Below are 16,978 nucleotides of genomic sequence, written 5' to 3' on the forward strand. Positions count from 1 at the left end.
AAATACAAAGGATCATGAGAGATTACTGCAAGCAACTATATGCCAATAAAATGGACACCCTGGAAGAAAAGGACAAATTCTTAGAAAAGCACAACCTTCTGAGGCTGAACCAGGAAGAAATACAAAATATAAACAGACCAATCACAAGCACTGCAATTGAAACTGTGATTTTAAATCTTCCAATGAACAAAAGCCCAGGAGCAGATGGATTCACAATTCTATCAAATATTTAGAGAAGAGCTAATGCCTACCCTTCTTAAACTCTTCCAAAATATAGCAGAGGGAGGAACACTCCCAAACTCATTTTACAAGGCCACCATTACCCTGATACCAAAAACAGACAAAGATGTCACAAAAAAGAAAAAACTACAGGCCAATATCACTGATAAACATAGATGCAAAAATCCTCAACAAAATACTAGCAAACAGAATACAACACCACGTTAAAAGGACCACACACCATGAAAAAACTACAGGCCAATATCACTGATAAACATAGATGCAAAAATCCTCAACAAAATACTAGCAAACAGAATACAACACCACGTTAAAAGGACCACACACCATGATCAAGTGGGGTTTATCCCAGGAATGCAAGGATTCTTCAATACACACAAAACAATCAATGTGATAAACCATATTAACAAATTGAAGGAGAAAAGCCATAGGATCGTCTCAATAAATGCAGAAAAAGCTTCTGACAAAATTCAACGCCCACTTATGATAAAAACCCTCCAGAAAGTAGGCATAGAGAGAACTTACCTCAACATAATAAAGGCCATATATGACAAACCCACAGCCAACATCATTCTCAATGGTGAAAAACTGAAAGCATTTCCTCTAAGATCAGGAACAAGACAAGGTTGCCCACGCTCACCACTATTATTCAACACAGTCTTGGAAGTTTTAGCCACAGCACTCAGAGAAGAAAAACATATAAAAGGAATCCAAGTTGGAAAAGAAGAAGTAAAACTGTCACTGTTTGCAGATGACATGATACTATACATAGAGAATCCTAAAGATGCTACCAGAAAACTACTAGAGCAAAAAGAATAAAATACCTAGGAATAAACCTACCTAAGGAGACAAAAGACCTGTATGCAGAAAACTGTAAGACACTGATGAAAGAAATTAAAGATGATACAAACAGATGGAGAGATATACCACGCTCTTGGATTGGAAGAATCAACATTGTGAAAATGACTATACTACCCAAAGCAATCTACAGATTCAATGCAATCCCTATCAAACTACCAATGGCATTTTTCACAGTAGAACGAAAACATTTCACAATTTGTATAGAAACACAAAGACCTCGAATAGCCAAAGCAATCTTGAGAAAGTAAAACGGAGCCGTGGAATCAGGCTCCCCGACTTCAAACTGTACTACAAAGCTACGGTAATCAAGACAGTATGGTCCTGGCACAAAAACAGAAATATAGATCAATGGAACAGGATAGAAAGCCCAGAGATAAACCCACACACATATGGTCACCTTATCTTTGATAAAGGAGGCAAGAATATACAATGGAGAAAAGACAGCCTCTTCAATAAGTGGTGCTGGGAAAACTGGACAGCTACATGTAAAAGAATGACGTTAGAACACTCCCGAACACCATACACAAAAATAAACTCAAAATGGATTAATGACCTAAATGTAAGGCCATACACTATAAAACTCTTAGAGGAAAACATAGGAAGAACACTTTTTGACATAAATCACAGCAAGATCCTTTTTGACCCACCTCCTGGAGAAACGGAAATAAAAACAAAAATAAATAAATGGGACCAATGAAACTTCAAAGCTTTTGCACAACAAAGGAAATATAAACAAGACAAAAAGACAACCCTCAGAATGGGAGAAAATATTTGCAAACAAAGCAAGTGACAAAGGATTAATCTCCCAAATATATAAGCAGCTCATGCAGCTCAATATCAAAAAAACAAACAACCCAATCCAAAAATGGCAGAAGACCTACACAGACATTTCTCCAAAGAAGATATACAGATTGCCAACAAACACATGAAAGGATGCTCAACATCACTAATCATTAGAGAAATGCAAATCAAAACTACCGTAAGCTATCACCTCACACCGGTCAGAATGGCCATCATCAAAAAACCTACAAACAGTAAATGCTGGAGATGGTGTGGAGAAAAGAGAACCCTCTTGCACTGTTAGCAGGAATGTAAATTGATACAGCCACTATGGAAAACAGTATGGGGGTTCCTTAAAAAACTAAAAATAGAACTACCATATGACCCAGCAATCCCACTACTGGGCATATACCCTGAGAAAACCATAATTCAAAAAGAGTCATGTACCACAGTGTTCATTGCAGCTCTATTTATAATAGCCAAGACATGGAAGCAACCTAAGTGTCCATCGACAGATGAATGGATAAAGAAGATGTGGCACATATGTACAATGGAATATTACTCAGCCATAAAAAGAAACGAAGCTGAGTTATTTGTAGTGAGATGGATGAACCTAGAGATTGTCACACAGAGTGAAGTGAATCAGAAAAAGAAAAACAAATACTGTATGCTCACACATATATATGGTATCTAAAAAAAAAAAATGGTTCTGAAGAACCTAGGAGCAGGACAGGAATAAAGATGCAGACATAACAGAATGGACTAGAGGACACGGGAGGGGGAAGGGTAAGCTGAGACGAAGTGAGAGAGTGCCATGGACATATATACACTACCAAATGTAAAACAGATAGCTAGTGGGAAGCAGCTGCATAGCACAGGGAGATCAGCTTGGTGCTTGTGTCCACCTAGAGGGGTGGGATAGGCAGGGAGGGAGGGAGACGCAAGAGGCAGGAGATATGGGGTTCTATGTATATGTATAGCTGATTCACTTTGTTATACAGCAGAAACTAACACACCACTGTAAAACAATTATACTCCAATGAAGAGGTTAAAAAAAAATAAACTTACATAACCACATAAAATATACACAAAATTAATACACGGATCCCTCAATACCTGAACTCTATCTGAATTCTTGCCTTCCAAAACTCAGGAACCAAATAGATTTGAATAAGTTCTCACATGTACCCCTTGTTATCCAGACTCTTACTACCCAAAACCCAGAATTTGGCTCACTCACCATCCCTTGTTAAGAGAACTCAATAACCAATCTCTCACTACAAACTCAGGGATCCAACAGTATCCAACAGTTTTGTACAGCGAAACAGAAGCATATGTATTCAAGGGCTATATAAATTTTACAATTCTTGTTTTAAGAGATTTAAGCAGATTTTTTAAAACGTGAAAAAAAGGACGTATCTGTATTTTCATTCAAATTTAAATTCCACTTAACGAAGAATTTTTCTATGTGAATGTTTTTAAACTAGAAAGTGCCATATTTTTTAACCTTTAGACCACACAAAGTATAAATTGTTTAGTATATGACAGACAACTTATAAGAGTTAAATAAAGTTAATTCATGGCTTCAAAGAGCTCTGAAGTCAGTCTTAACATATTTTTTTTTAAAATACTTACTATAAATAACATGGGAAATAAGGTTTTCAAGGAAAACAGTACTTTCAGTGTTAATTTTTCAGCAACGTTATTTCACAGATTATATCAGATTTTTCTTGAAGTCACAAAGAGCAAAGGGCAAATAAAAGAAACAAATGAAAAGAGTACAGAAGTTGAAAATGATGACAAAAATTTCAAATTAACTTGGTTACAGATGAATGATATGAAACAATTTTAGAAGTAATTACTCCATAAGGTTCAGCCCAAAGTCAAAGAAACAGCAAGCAAAGAACAAATTAACTTGACTGAGAAAAAGGAAAAAACAGCTCTCATTACAACAGTGCATTTTTCTAAAGTATTTAACTTAGGATAACATTTGAACACAAGCTTTTTCCCAAACCTCGTGCATGATGAAAAGTTAAAACATCAGTTGAGAACAGAACTAAAACATATGATTTTTTTATATGTTCCAAAATTATTTTAAGAAATAGAGATAAAAGGGGAAAGGTTTAGCAGGTTAAAAAAAAAAACAAAAAAACTGTAGGTTTGAAGAAAGCAAACTACTTTCCCAGATTCTTTTGATACAAATTACATAAATGATTTAAAGAGACTGTAACTAGAGCTCCCATTTTATCCTAATTTGCCCACATTCTCCCAAGAGCTCACTTCGGATTTACTGATTTTTAAAGAATGTGAACCCTTTAATCAAGCAAATTCTAAGAGTTATTCGATACACTCCATCTTTCACATTTAGAAAAAAAAAAAAAACAGCAAAATTAAATTTTAAAACATAACCAAACCTTGACGACACGAGTCACAAAGTGAGCGACTTAAGATTCAGTGATCTCTTTAACTTAACTGATTCCACATAGAGCACCAAAACACATCTATTGTGCCTGTGTTTGTCTTCCTAAAAAGCTAAGATTCACTACTGAGCTTTAACTACCAGCCAGAGATGAGAGCCCTTTGGGAGAGAACAAACCCAGAGAAGATGTCAGGATTCCATGGATCTATTTCACAGGGTGGCACAATGATTGAATGCAACACATTCTTAATAAATGAAGGCGCAGCATATGTCACTATTTCTTCAGGTTAAGTCTTCATACCTCCATTCCCAATTGTTCACATCAGACACAACACCCCTGAGCACAAACACTCCTCCTACATAAAAGGAAGGAGATGGACTTTGGATGGGACTCTAGGTGTCCTTCCAGTTTATGATTCTATTTAAGTAGCTGTGAAAAAATACAACTCTCACGACTCAGGGAAAGTTACATTTTACTGCCAAAAAATGACAGATTTGATGCAATAAACCATACCTTGCTCAGCCAAATGTTAATACCAGAACTTCTGAAATAAACAAACCTGTGTCTATGTTCATCTGGTCCATGGATCAGGAAGACTCCAGGGTTTTTAGCCCCTTTGCCGGCATCTACATGTGGAATTAACACATCTTCCAAACCCAGATCAAAACGTTTGTGTTTTGAAGAGTCTGGAAGGAAGAAGAATGCCCCAAAACACAGGGTGATGAAGGCACTTAGAATAAGGAGGAGGATAAACTTCTCAGAAAGTCTCAAGGTAGCTCTGTGATGCGGGAAGGAAGGCGGCCCCAGGTTAAGAGGTGGTATCCTTCGTCCAGAGAGGGGTAGCAGCGCTGGGGTAGTCATCGTTTATGCTCTTGGGCAGAATATTTTATAAAGTTCTCATCTTACATCAAATGTACGATACATTGAACAGTTTTCAGAATCCTGGCAAAAATGGGGAAACTCAATTTTCCTCCTCTTAAAGGACTGCTGTGCGTTTCAATAGGGCACCTCTTTCACGCTCATCCAATTACATGCAGAAACGAGTGTGGCCCCCAAACGATCACTAGTTTAAGTCCTGTGATACTTTCTTTGCCATCTGGCTCTCAGTACCTCACCGGGTGATTACAAGTCTCCTCTTCATTCCTAAGGGTAGATCAGACAAGCAACACCGCACAGAGGATGCAAGGTGGGTTCTTCCATTCCTGAACCTCCGGGAGATGCTCCAACGTGGTTTCCCGCACCAAAAGGGAGCCTGACGTGATCCAAGGAGCTGTAGAAGGTTCACTTGAGCTCCTCCGATGCTTCGATTGCAGAATATCTGAACCTCAGTGGTGGAAAAACAAGGGGCTCCTCGGAAGTCAGTCAAGCGGGAGAACGGTCACCCGCCTCGCCGGGAAGCCGAAGCAGCGGCGCTGGGCGAAAAGCAGGAAGGAGGGCTCGGACGCCCGCGCCTCCCGACGCCGTCCCCGGGGGCCGGCGACAGCTCCGACGCTGCTCCCTCGACGGCTGGTGCGAAGGGCATCCGCGTCCAAAATACCTGCGCCCTCCCAGCCGCGGCCGCTGTCGCTACCGCTCGGGTCTGTCAGGGAGCGGAACTTCCTCCTCGGCGGCCACTGAGAAGCCCCGGCGTGTGCGGGGGGAGGGGAGGCGCGGCGGCCACCCCCGCTCGGCTCCTCCTCCTCCTCTCGGCGGCGGGTTAAGTTAACCCCGGCGCCGGCTCCCAGAGCGAGGCTGCCTGTGACCCCGCCGCGCCCGGCCGCGGCGACGGAGACCTCACGGCCCCGCGGCGTGGGAAGAAGCAAAGCCGCGGCCCCCCTGTCCGAGAACCCAGGGCAGGCGCCTGCTCATTCCTCGCTCAGCCCGGGGGCGGCGGCGGCCCCGGGCTCGCGAGAGCAGTCGCGCCTCGGGCGGGCAGAGGTCAGCTGCGTCTCCTTCCTCCCTGGCCGCCGTGGGGGCCTCTGCCGCGCAACCTCCGGTTGCTCGCAGCCGCTCGCTCTGGTGGTGGCGGCGACGGCTGCGGGAGAGGCAGCGCGTCCACGCGGTGCGGGGCTGCAGCCCGGTCCTCGTCCCGTGGCTCCCTAGGCCGGGAGAGCGCGGAGCAGCCGACTGCCGACACCCGTTGGGCACACTCCTGAGGGGAGCCGGCGTGTGGGGGTGGGGCGGAGGGCTCGGGCCTGCCTCCGGCACCGACTCGCGAGTGGGCGTCCCCGGGCGGCGGAGTGTGAGGTGCGCGCGCACGCTCCCGGCCCCGCCGCCGCCGCCGCCGCCCCCGCCCCTTCCCCGCCCCACCCGGCCCGGCCCGCGCTCCGGCCTCGCGCTGCTGCTGCGGGCTCCAGCGTCCGCCCTCCCGCCCGTCGGCTGCGCGCCCCCCGGAAGCGTCCTGCAGCCGGCGTCTGGGCACGTGATGGGAGAAGGTCGACCGTTCGCGCTTCACTGATAACTTCACCGGTGCCAGGCTTCGGCATCGCCAGTTCGTGGGATTGACCCGGCGTTTGGGAGGTTGGGGGCGGGGAGGGCGGGGAGGCTCAGGTCCCGAAGGCTTCGCTGCAATCCAAGGGTTACTAGGACTAAAGGGATCTGACGGCCAAGGTTAGCGTTTAATATTGCTCTGTGGAGATCGTGTCTTCAATTATGGACCATTGGTCCCTAAGGCTCAACGACTGAGTCTCCAACTTCTTCCTTGCAGCCCATGTGCACGTCGTTGGGCACCCGAAGCTCGAGGCATCTCTAGTGAGCACCAACCGTGTGCCAGCCTCTGTGTTAAGAATAAAATGGCGACCTTCAGGTTAGGTTTCCTGGCTGGGGTGTCTCTGACAGCAGCCCGTTTGACCCTACAGGACAACAGCTTCCTCGTGGTTCAATTTCTGGAAGACGTTCTCCCATCATCATACTCCTCACCACCACTCCTCCCATAAAAGAGATAAGTATGAACGAGAAGGTGCTAAAATCCAAAAAGACAACAATGTTGTTTAAATTCAGGCTTAAAAGCACCTTGAGTTGATTCTGTTATCCATAATCTTAAGAACCATGTGATTAAGTCCAAAAACTTTATGTGTAATACACAAATATTCTCACTTGTTTGATACTAAGATGTCAGTGCCTCTACATATCCTTAGTGATGACTGGGAATTGGAGAGCAGTCCCTTCAGCGGCAGGGACAAAAGGTCAGCCTTAGTTAAAAATCAAGCAAAAATCCTCATCTTCACTGGCACAATTCGAAGTACAATTCCAGTCTTCAGTATTTCCAGAAGCTCTGCATATCTCACTATCTACCATATGCCAAAGAAGTCATTGTCACTGATTCACCAAATAAAGACATAAAAATGTTAAGTGCCACCTCTCACCCAGTCAGACTGGCAGCCCAATCCAAAATGAAATTTTTGTTGGACACTTGTGAAAAGTAGGTATAAGAAATTCCCTGCCTTCCCAATGTGTCTTTATAAAGTGTGCCAATTTTATGAATAAGTTTCTAATGCTGAGCCTCTCTGTAAGCCAAAGGAAGAGAAACACTTGGGTTTCCAACTACTGAGGTCATTAATTTCCATGGAAAGATCAGGGGAAATAAATATTGACCTCTGAATGAAATAGCAAGTTACATAAGCCTTGAAAGGTAAATATTATCTAGGTTGACACCAAATTGTTAATCACAGAAATATCTATCATGAAACCTTCCTTAACCTAGTTGACAAGCATGACTTAAGCAGGCTCAAACTCATAACCAGTGAAGACTTATCTGTGTGTCCTTTCCTCTTTCTTGCCCTTGCCTGTTTTGCAAAATTCATTTTTCCTTCAGGAGAGTAAAAATATTATTTAAATTAGAGGTTACTGCAGATGTCCAAATGCAGTCTGCAATTCTAAGGCCCTTGATGATGCTATCAGTTATTATAATCCTACACCAGCATCAAAAAGTATGTGTGTGTGTGTGTATTCTCTTCTAGAGACTAGGTCCCTCTCAAATGAGTTTTAAAAGAATTAGTATTGTTTTGTTGGTTTTTAAAAGCAAGTTGAAAATGTATTCATAAATTATGATTACAAGTACATAAAATGCATATAAAAAATTAAAAGGGAATATTTGAAAAAGATTATAGCTATTGTGTTAAGATGTTGGTATTATATATAGTTTTTCCCCATGTGTTCTGTTTGTGTTACTTTTATAATTAAATAATTTTTAAAGAGGTACTTGAGAAAGTTAAGGTCAGATTTCAAATAGGTGGACTCAGTTGTATCAAGATGAACACGTCTGAGGGCAATCAACAGAAAGCAGAACGTACATGAAATATACATATATTTTTTTTCATATATACGTGTAACAGGGACGTTTCTCATTCTAGACAGTACAAAGAGAAAATTTCATTTTCAAGGAGTAGCTGTGCTTTGATCAATGGTATAGACAAGATTCCAAAGTGGCAGATAAAGTGGTAATTTCCCTTTTATAAATCCATGTAAATTAATTAATATTTTAGGAAATAGGAATTGTTCAATTCCTAACAAAACAAAATCTACCCTGACGTATTTCAGATTTATAGGACCATTTCTGGGATGCACTTATGTATTACAATGCAAAAGTTATTTGTATTTGTTCAATCATACGTTAACTTTTCTATTATCGAAACAATTTAACACCTATTACACACACACACACACATACACACACACACCATCTAGTTCTGTTTTAAGTGAAACTGAAGTCATATGCTAGAGAAAAAAAATACAGCTGGTATGCAAAAAGAGGCTTTTGATTTACTTATATGACTTGTTCCTTCTTAGTTTCAACTGGTTCCCAAAGTATCCCAAAGACATGACCACTAAATGTGTAGAAAAATCACCACGCTTTGGCCCTGCTCTTTCCACTCTTGCATTCTTCTATAAAGCTTTTTTCCTACAGGTCAGGGATAACCTAAGTTCAATGTTATGAAACTCTCACTTTAGCTCCATATTAAGTCAGGAGAGCCAAAAATCTTCACTTGTCTCTCTGAGCCAAAGTATTTGAGGGTCATTTGCTTATAAAAGACACATTTGTTGAAGGGCTACTGTGTGATACAGCCTCTACTAGGTGCTAGAGGTTTCGAGAAGTCAGAATCCCTATCTTAGTGAACTCAAAGTCTTGTGTGGGGTGGTAAATGAGCACTGACAATTACCTGACAGGGAAGAGTGCTGTTAGACTAAAGCCCCAGGGGCTCATGGGTTCACTGAAAGGGCACCAGAGTGAGGGGAGGGAGATTGGGCATGCGTCAAGGAAGGTTCCTAGATCAAGTGCCACCTGAGCTGAGCTTTAATTAACCAGCAGGAAAGAAGGGTGGTGTTCCAACATAGCAGAACATGCACAGGCATCCACAGCTGCTTGTTCCTGCCACTTATCCAGAAACTTCCCTGCTTTATTCTTCCAATAAATAGCTTGCCTGGCCCTAAACCCCCAATACTCTTGAAGGGGGAAAGTGAAACTTTTAAATTTTAGAAAAACATATGACTATGGAAACACATTACTCTCTCCCAGTGCCTAAGACAGGGCCAAGCAATGAGGAAGCCAGAAGCTTCAGCTTCACTGGGCTCATGGTCAATCTGCTTCTGCTCTGAGCCCAGCCATATCTAAGGCTAGTTCATCCTTTGAACCTCTCAGTTACACAAGCCTATAAATTTCTTTTGCGGTCAGAATTAGTTTCTGTGGCTTGCAATGTAAAGTCTTTACTAATACACAGCGTGTCTTTGCATGGAGGTGCTGTGGCTGCCTGTAGTATGTGAAGCACCCGTAGTTTCACAAGTGTAAAGGATCGGGAACCAGAGGAGCCCACTCTTTCAGGCAACCAACAGGCTTGGACCAGGGACAAAAGTGGGGAGAAGACCTAAAATTGAAAGGACTGAACAGCAGTGCCAGCAAAGGTAGGTCAAACCTAGCAGCCTGTACAGAACCCTTCAAAATTGGATGCCCACATCCACCTTTATAAAGAGCAATCTGATGCCAAAGGAGGTTAAGCATTCTTTATAAATCATCATATTACAATTGTGTTTGATCCACTCAAGGCAATTATCTTGACAATATGTGTCACTGATTTATATATTCATTCATTAAACACTATTGAGCATCCACTCTCTGCCAGTGCTATACTATGTTCTAGATATCAAAAGGTAAATGAAATATGAGAAGCAGTTGCATATGATGAAAAGAATCTAGGCTCTGGAACTAGAGAATCCTGGGTCTAACCCTGCCCTGCCATTTACCTGTGTGACCTTGGAAACATTGGAAAACTTCTTTATGCTTAGTGTCTTCATCTGTAAAATTAAAATAAAAATACATACCTCATAGAGTTGTTATGAGAATTAAATGAGATAATGTATATGATAGTGTTTCCCCCATAGTTGGAATTCAGTAAATATTAACTCTTGTTTCTATTATAGGCATTAGGATGAGTAGGAGTTGGCAGGTGACGAAGGTGGGAAGAACTTGTGAAGAGATGGGAGGAAGGGGAAAGAGCATGGCATGTGTTAGCGGCAACTCCTTCCCCTCAGCCCTGTTTTTCCATGGTGGGGATGTGTGTAGTGGGGTGTTCCACTAGAATACAACTTTTGTTGTATTCTTACAACACTTACACCGCTATCCTTCACACAAAGGAGTGATTTACTTGATTGGCGAGTACCATTACATTCATTGGTTCATAGTCCTTGACTGGATGGAACTAATCTATTACAAAGTGCCAGTTACTGAGGTTTCACTCTCTTGTTCCCTTTCTGCCTCAGACCAGTGCAACAATCTTGGGTAAACATGTGTGCTCTGCAGACCCAACATTCCCCTTTGGTGGGCTGTTCTGAGGCTAAATTTTGTGGTGGTTAGGAGTTGGCTGAGAGTATCATAGCCCTTTTGGATTACAGATCTAGGAACTTGTTCTTTATTAGCTTATCTGTAACAGAACTGACATTTTTTTTAAAACCTTCACTTGACCATCCGCTATGTTTAATTTCATTCAAAATCAGTGGTGTGGGGGGGACGAGACATAAATTGATCCTCTCAAATAATTAATTATGGCTAGAACATAGATTGTAGAGGGAGGGTTGGTGAGAGATAAAACCAGAAGGGTAAACAGAAAGATTTCTGCTCAAGTTGGTGCAGTAAGGTCATGCTTTGATCCACAAACTTTACTTCACACAAATAGTAATGATAGGTAAAATATAGAAAGAGAAAGCCAAAAAGACATAACCAAACTCAAAAACAAAATAACCCTTTTCATAGATCAGAAATGGAATTGAAACAGAAAGCACTTAGCAACTCTGAAGCCACAGGCCCACTGAGGTCTAAAGTTCAAAAGCCAAGATTTGTGTCTCTTGTAAGGTGACAGCAACTAAAGAGGCTCCATACTGGGTGGAGGACAGTAGCCAGGCTTAGTTCTTAAAGTCAGGAACTTGTGAGAGGAGGCCAAAAATAAACTGCTGCCAACCCACTGCCCGGGGACGCAGAAGGACAAAGACCCAGCCTTGGAATCAGGAACCAAGCCAAGCAGCTGGCCAAGTGTCTAGTTCTGCAATATCCCCAACATCACTGTGGGGAAGGAGCATCAAAATGCCAACGGTAGTCCCGATTCCATAATGGAAGTTCAGTGAGGCAGGTGGAAGCAAAAATCACTGAGCCTGGAGGGGTGAGCACAGAGAGGGTGAGAAGGAAAAAAAAAAAAGCACACTAAATTAAAATAAGACAGAAAAAAACAAATAGAACCTTTCCACTCAAAATGAGCCTGACCACCAAATTCCAAAGACATTCAGATGTCTAATACTAAGAAAGATTGCCAACAAAATGAACACTCAGAATATGAGCTTACTCCAAATAAAATTAACTCTATGGTACTGTGTGACAAAGATTTTTTTAATTAATATTTTTGCATTCTCAAAGTGATAAATGAAGGCATAGCACTCATTTTAAAAAGTAAAGAAATTAGGAAACAGCTGAATAAAGAACAGGTAAGTAAGGTAAATATGGCAAAAAACTGATAGAAATCTTGAAAATATAAATCTGGTCATTGAAATTTTTTAAAAAGTCAGTACATGGGGTTAACCCTGGAGCTGGCCAAAGTTGAAGAGAAAAAGTAATTTGCCCAGAACATAGTATAGAAGAACTCACTGAGAAGAATTCACCCAGAACATAATATAGAAAAAAAAAGAGATTTTAAAATGTGAAAAATAATTCAGATTCATGGGGTTATATTGAGTGGTTTCAACATATGTCTCATAGGAGTTCCAGAAGGAAAAACTGAAGGGAAGAGTGGATAAGCTATACTTTAAAAAAGAAGAAAGAAATGACTGAAGATTTTCTAATCAAAACATCAGAATACCATATGTACTGAACAAGGTAAATAAGAGTAAACGAACACTTTTCTCACTATAGTGAAATTACAGATTAATACGGTTAAAGATAAAATCTCAAGTTACCAAAGGGAAACCAATGATTATTTACAAAGGGAACTATAACTAGAGTTCTCAAAAGCAACCACAGAAACAAGAAAACAATTGAGTTTTCTCCAAGTATTGACTGGAACACTATCAACCAAGAATTTGATTTCCAGATAAACTGCCATTTCAGGGAGAGGGCAAAACAAAGACATTTTCAATCATAAAAGGCAAGGGAGTTTTCCACCCACAGACCTACACCAGAAGAACTATTAAAGAATGTACTTCCCCCAATGAGAAAATTAAGCCCAGAGGGAAAGCATAAGATACAAAAGATACTAGTGAGGGAAGAAATTAACAAAATGTGATGGTAGAACTAAAAATAACTACTTAAGGAGTATGGGATTAACAGATACAAGCTACTATACATAAAATAGATAAGCAACAAGGATTTACTATATAACACAGGGAACTATATTCAATATCTTATAACAACCTATAATGGAAAATAATCTGAAAAAAATACATATATATAACTGAATCACTTTGCTGTACACCTGAAACTAACACAATATTGTAAATCAACTATATTTCAATAAAAAATAATAATAATAGCTACTTTAGTGTTTAAAAGAAAAGGAAAGAAATGGTTACAGTGGGTAGTTAAAACATGCTAAGGTCTTTGTCATGTTTGGAAGAGGAATATAAATAATAACTGTGTCTGAATACTTTGTCTATAAGATATTTTATATTAATGAAAAACTGATCTAGAGCTTCTAAACATGCAGAGAGAAAAGAGTAGCAAGGGATGAGGAGATTTGATATGGAAAACTGATCATTCAATAGAAGGCAGAAAAGGAGAAAAAAGAAGAAAGAGACACATCAAACAAAACACACAAATTAAATAGAATAGTAGAATTAAATTCTAATATCAGCAAGCACAATAACTAAACAGATTTAAATTACTTATTAAAAGATTATCAGACTGGTTTAAAATAATATTCAGGTATGTAACGCTACCAAAAAATGAAACTAAACCACAGAAATATTGGAAATAAAGGGATAAAAAAAGAAATTACCAAAATACTGTCAAAAAGAAAGTCAATGAAGCATTATTAATATCAGACCAAAAAAAGTCTTTTAAACCAAATGTATTAATACAAATAAAGAGGGTCAGTACCAAAAGTCAAATGTACCTAATAACATAGCTTTCAATTACAGAAAGAAAAACCACCAGAATTACAAAGACAAACTGACAACCCCACTCTCTGAATGGGAGATTTTAACAATCTATCAGACACGACTAGATCAAGAAGAACAAAAAAAACAGAGGTAATAGGGACTGAATCATGAAGGGCCTCTAAGAAGGCCACATTAAGGAGTTGGGTTTTATTCTGAGAGTAATAGGAAGCCATTAAAGGGTTCTAAACAAAGTAATGATTAGATGAGCTGTCCTTTTTTATAAGGATCACTCTGGCTAGAAAATGGAGAATGGACTTCAGGGTGGTCAGACCACATAAAGGCAAGAAGACCATTTAGAAAACTCTTCCTAGCCCCTAGCTAAGAGATATTAATGGCCTGAACTATAGTAGTGTCATTGGTGAAGGAAAAGAGTGGGCATTTCAAGGGACATTCAGATAGCATTGTTGATCGAATGGCAGGGGAGGGGATCAAAGATAGCCTCCATATCTGTGCCCTACAAGACTTGATGCATAGCAATGAGGAGGAAGAGCAGGGTTTTGCTGGAGGTGGGGGGAGCGGAGTGTGGGTGGAGGTTGGGAAATGTAGAGATATTGTTTCCTTGTTTCTGGTTATACCACTTAACTCTCAACCCCTCAATTTTGACATTCAAACTGGTTCATTAAAAAGTTAAATTAGGGCCTCCCTGGTGGTGCAGTAGTTGAGAGTCCGCCTGCCAATTCAGGGGACATGGGTTCGTGCCCTGGTCCGGGAAGATCCCACATGCTGCGGAGCGGCTAGGCCCGTGAGCCATGGCCGCTGAGCCTGCGCGTCTGGAGCCTGTGCTCTGCAACGGGAGAGGCCACAACAGTGAGAGGCCTGCGTACCACAAAAAAAAAAAAAAAGTTAAATTATATTCAAGGTACGAGGAATATGTAAATCAGTTTTAAAAGATGTCTACCAAAAAGTATTCTGTTTTAAACTATTGGTGCTTAGGGAATGTTTCAATCATCTGGGGGAAAATTACACTTTAACAATATCGGAAAAATGTGTGTATATTCTAAATAATCATTTTCCATATAATAATAATAGTCCTTTAAGATTATTTATATTTTTATTGCAGATTTTCATACTTGTCTGTACATAATGGATTTTCAGACATACCTATTTACCTAACTACTACAGTAATAAAGTAGTCATGACTTTCCTTAGTGCACAGCTGGTCTTAAGAACAAGGAAATCCAATCTGTTGACCTGTGAATTTTTACAGAGTCATAGATTTCATGGCACATAACTCCCTTTCTTTTCCTGGTTGTTATTAATTACCTTAAACTAATTCCAAGTTTACAATGTGTGTTTGTCTTTCAGAGAACAATGACTCTGCATTGACTGAAGTTGGAAGGGGTGTTAAATTATACAACCAAACTGAGGTTACTTACAAATGCTGGAAATTAGGAGCTATTTTTCCAAAGACACTTCATTCAGTAGCTTCAAGCATGAAAAAAGTTTAAAGAACTTACAGATTTCCAATTATGAATTTTAAGCTTTTGTATTTATTTTACAGCCATTCCAAAATGCAAATGAGGTTCAAAGTTCCAAACGTGCTGTGCAATTTCAATTTAATATTCTAATGCATGGAGTGAAGTTTGAGCCTATAATACAGAAACAGGACTACTTGAACAGCCAAGAAACGCTTTGGAGCCTTAAAGGGAAATCTGCTTGGGAGTCTGCAGACTAAAAGGTTTCTGGTAGGAATAGAGCCACAATGAGATGTATGACTCTAGCATTGCCTCTTAAGTGATGGCAAGGATGTGTTTTGAAAAGACAAAATCCTTTTTGTGTCTGATTTTTAAAGTTAACACTTATTTGAGGGCTAATATTGCACTAAATTTCATACATGGAGTCTGCTGTTTATTATGAGCCATTATGTTCAAGTTCACTTCAGACAATATTGCTCCTTCAATTGCAGTCTGCATTCAAGGGCAGTGCAAGCAAAATAGTGAAGAGGGCTCTTCTCCTTTAGGGCCAGTTGCTGTATCACCCTACCTAAAACCTGATTTGGTTACCATTATGCTATATAGACATCTCTGTCTTGCTGCAGAAATGCTAAAATCAGAGATTCCACTATCAAGATGTTGTAGGGTTCTTCCCTATAACAGAAGTTGAAAGAACGGATGTATTACACTTTTCTGATGTTTTTCAAAATTATAGTAACATGTTAGTTTTAAACAGCATGAAAAAAATTAGGCCACATCAATAAAATTATAGTTCTTTATATTTCTAGTTGAGCCAGATATGTATTAAAGTTGAAGGGGGTTTTCATTTTTGTTTTTGTGTTGGTGGTAGTTTTTTTCTTCAAATCTTTGTGCTTCCTGGAAATATATATGCAAGGAAGGAAGGAAGGAAGGAATTGATGTGCCAATAGATGTGAATAATGCTGAAGATTTACACACACTACACAGAAATTACTACTACCTCTACAAGTACATCAAGATTTGAAGATGGGATTAGCCCCCAACAGAAAAAACAAACTAATTGTATCATTTTCACAGTAGCAATATTAATCATTATGTTAATGTATCAATAATAACAAGAAATTTGGAAAGGTCTTTAGTGCTTTCTCTCATATTTCAGCAAAATATCCACAGTGTCCCCTTATTTTTATGAATTGGGGGAAAATGAAGACCCCTCAAACAGCTATCTTGCTCTTTCATACAAAGTTGTCCTCTGCGTCTAAACTGAACTTCTCTCCTGCCTTAACTTCTCTACCAGGGATTCCTGTAGGCAGTGGGGAAAATGATAGTCACAGCCTCTTCTGGGTATCAGGTTCATTTAGGCTGATGTAACAGAAGAAGCAGAAATTCCTTATAAAGATGAAAGCAGAGCTGGGGAGCAACCACTAACCCCAAAGTAAGCAATCAAATGAAGCACTGCATAAATATAGAAAAAAGAACACCGAGAAGCAATATGAATAAAAGCTGGAGGAAAGATGGACCAAGCGGCACAGAGCTGCAAGTCAATGATGGGTAAGGGACACAGAGGTCCCAAGTTGTAACTTTCCATAAAAGAGCTGGGTCTCTTGATGTGACTATGGCACAGCAAAGGCAGGGAAATGTTTATTTCTAATGAAA

The 16,978-nt window shown here is 40.3% G+C and overlaps 1 protein-coding gene and 1 long non-coding RNA gene across 2 annotated transcripts in view; one reads left to right on the forward strand and one right to left on the reverse strand.

Annotated features, from left to right (window-relative positions):
- Positions 1-5,936, reverse strand: part of MAN1A2 (mannosidase alpha class 1A member 2) — a 193,939-nt gene extending 188,003 nt beyond the window's left edge. Inside the window, exon 1 of the mRNA XM_024119601.3 lies at positions 4,858-5,936. Within this exon, the coding sequence (XP_023975369.1) occupies positions 4,858-5,159 (302 nt within the window). The 5' untranslated portion in view covers positions 5,160-5,936. The remainder of the gene's footprint in view (positions 1-4,857) is intronic.
- Positions 5,937-8,381: 2,445 nt separating this feature from the next.
- LOC102973469 (uncharacterized) lies at positions 8,382-16,530 on the forward strand. Its single transcript, XR_447864.4, has 5 exons — positions 8,382-8,716; positions 10,012-10,175; positions 12,514-12,630; positions 13,890-14,000; positions 15,216-16,530. It is a non-coding gene; the product is annotated as an uncharacterized lncRNA (long non-coding RNA).
- The last annotated feature ends 448 nt before the right edge of the window (positions 16,531-16,978 follow it).

The sequence above is a fragment of the Physeter macrocephalus genome, chromosome 4, assembly GCF_002837175.3.
Source record: "Physeter macrocephalus isolate SW-GA chromosome 4, ASM283717v5, whole genome shotgun sequence".
NCBI lineage: Eukaryota > Metazoa > Chordata > Mammalia > Artiodactyla > Physeteridae > Physeter > Physeter macrocephalus.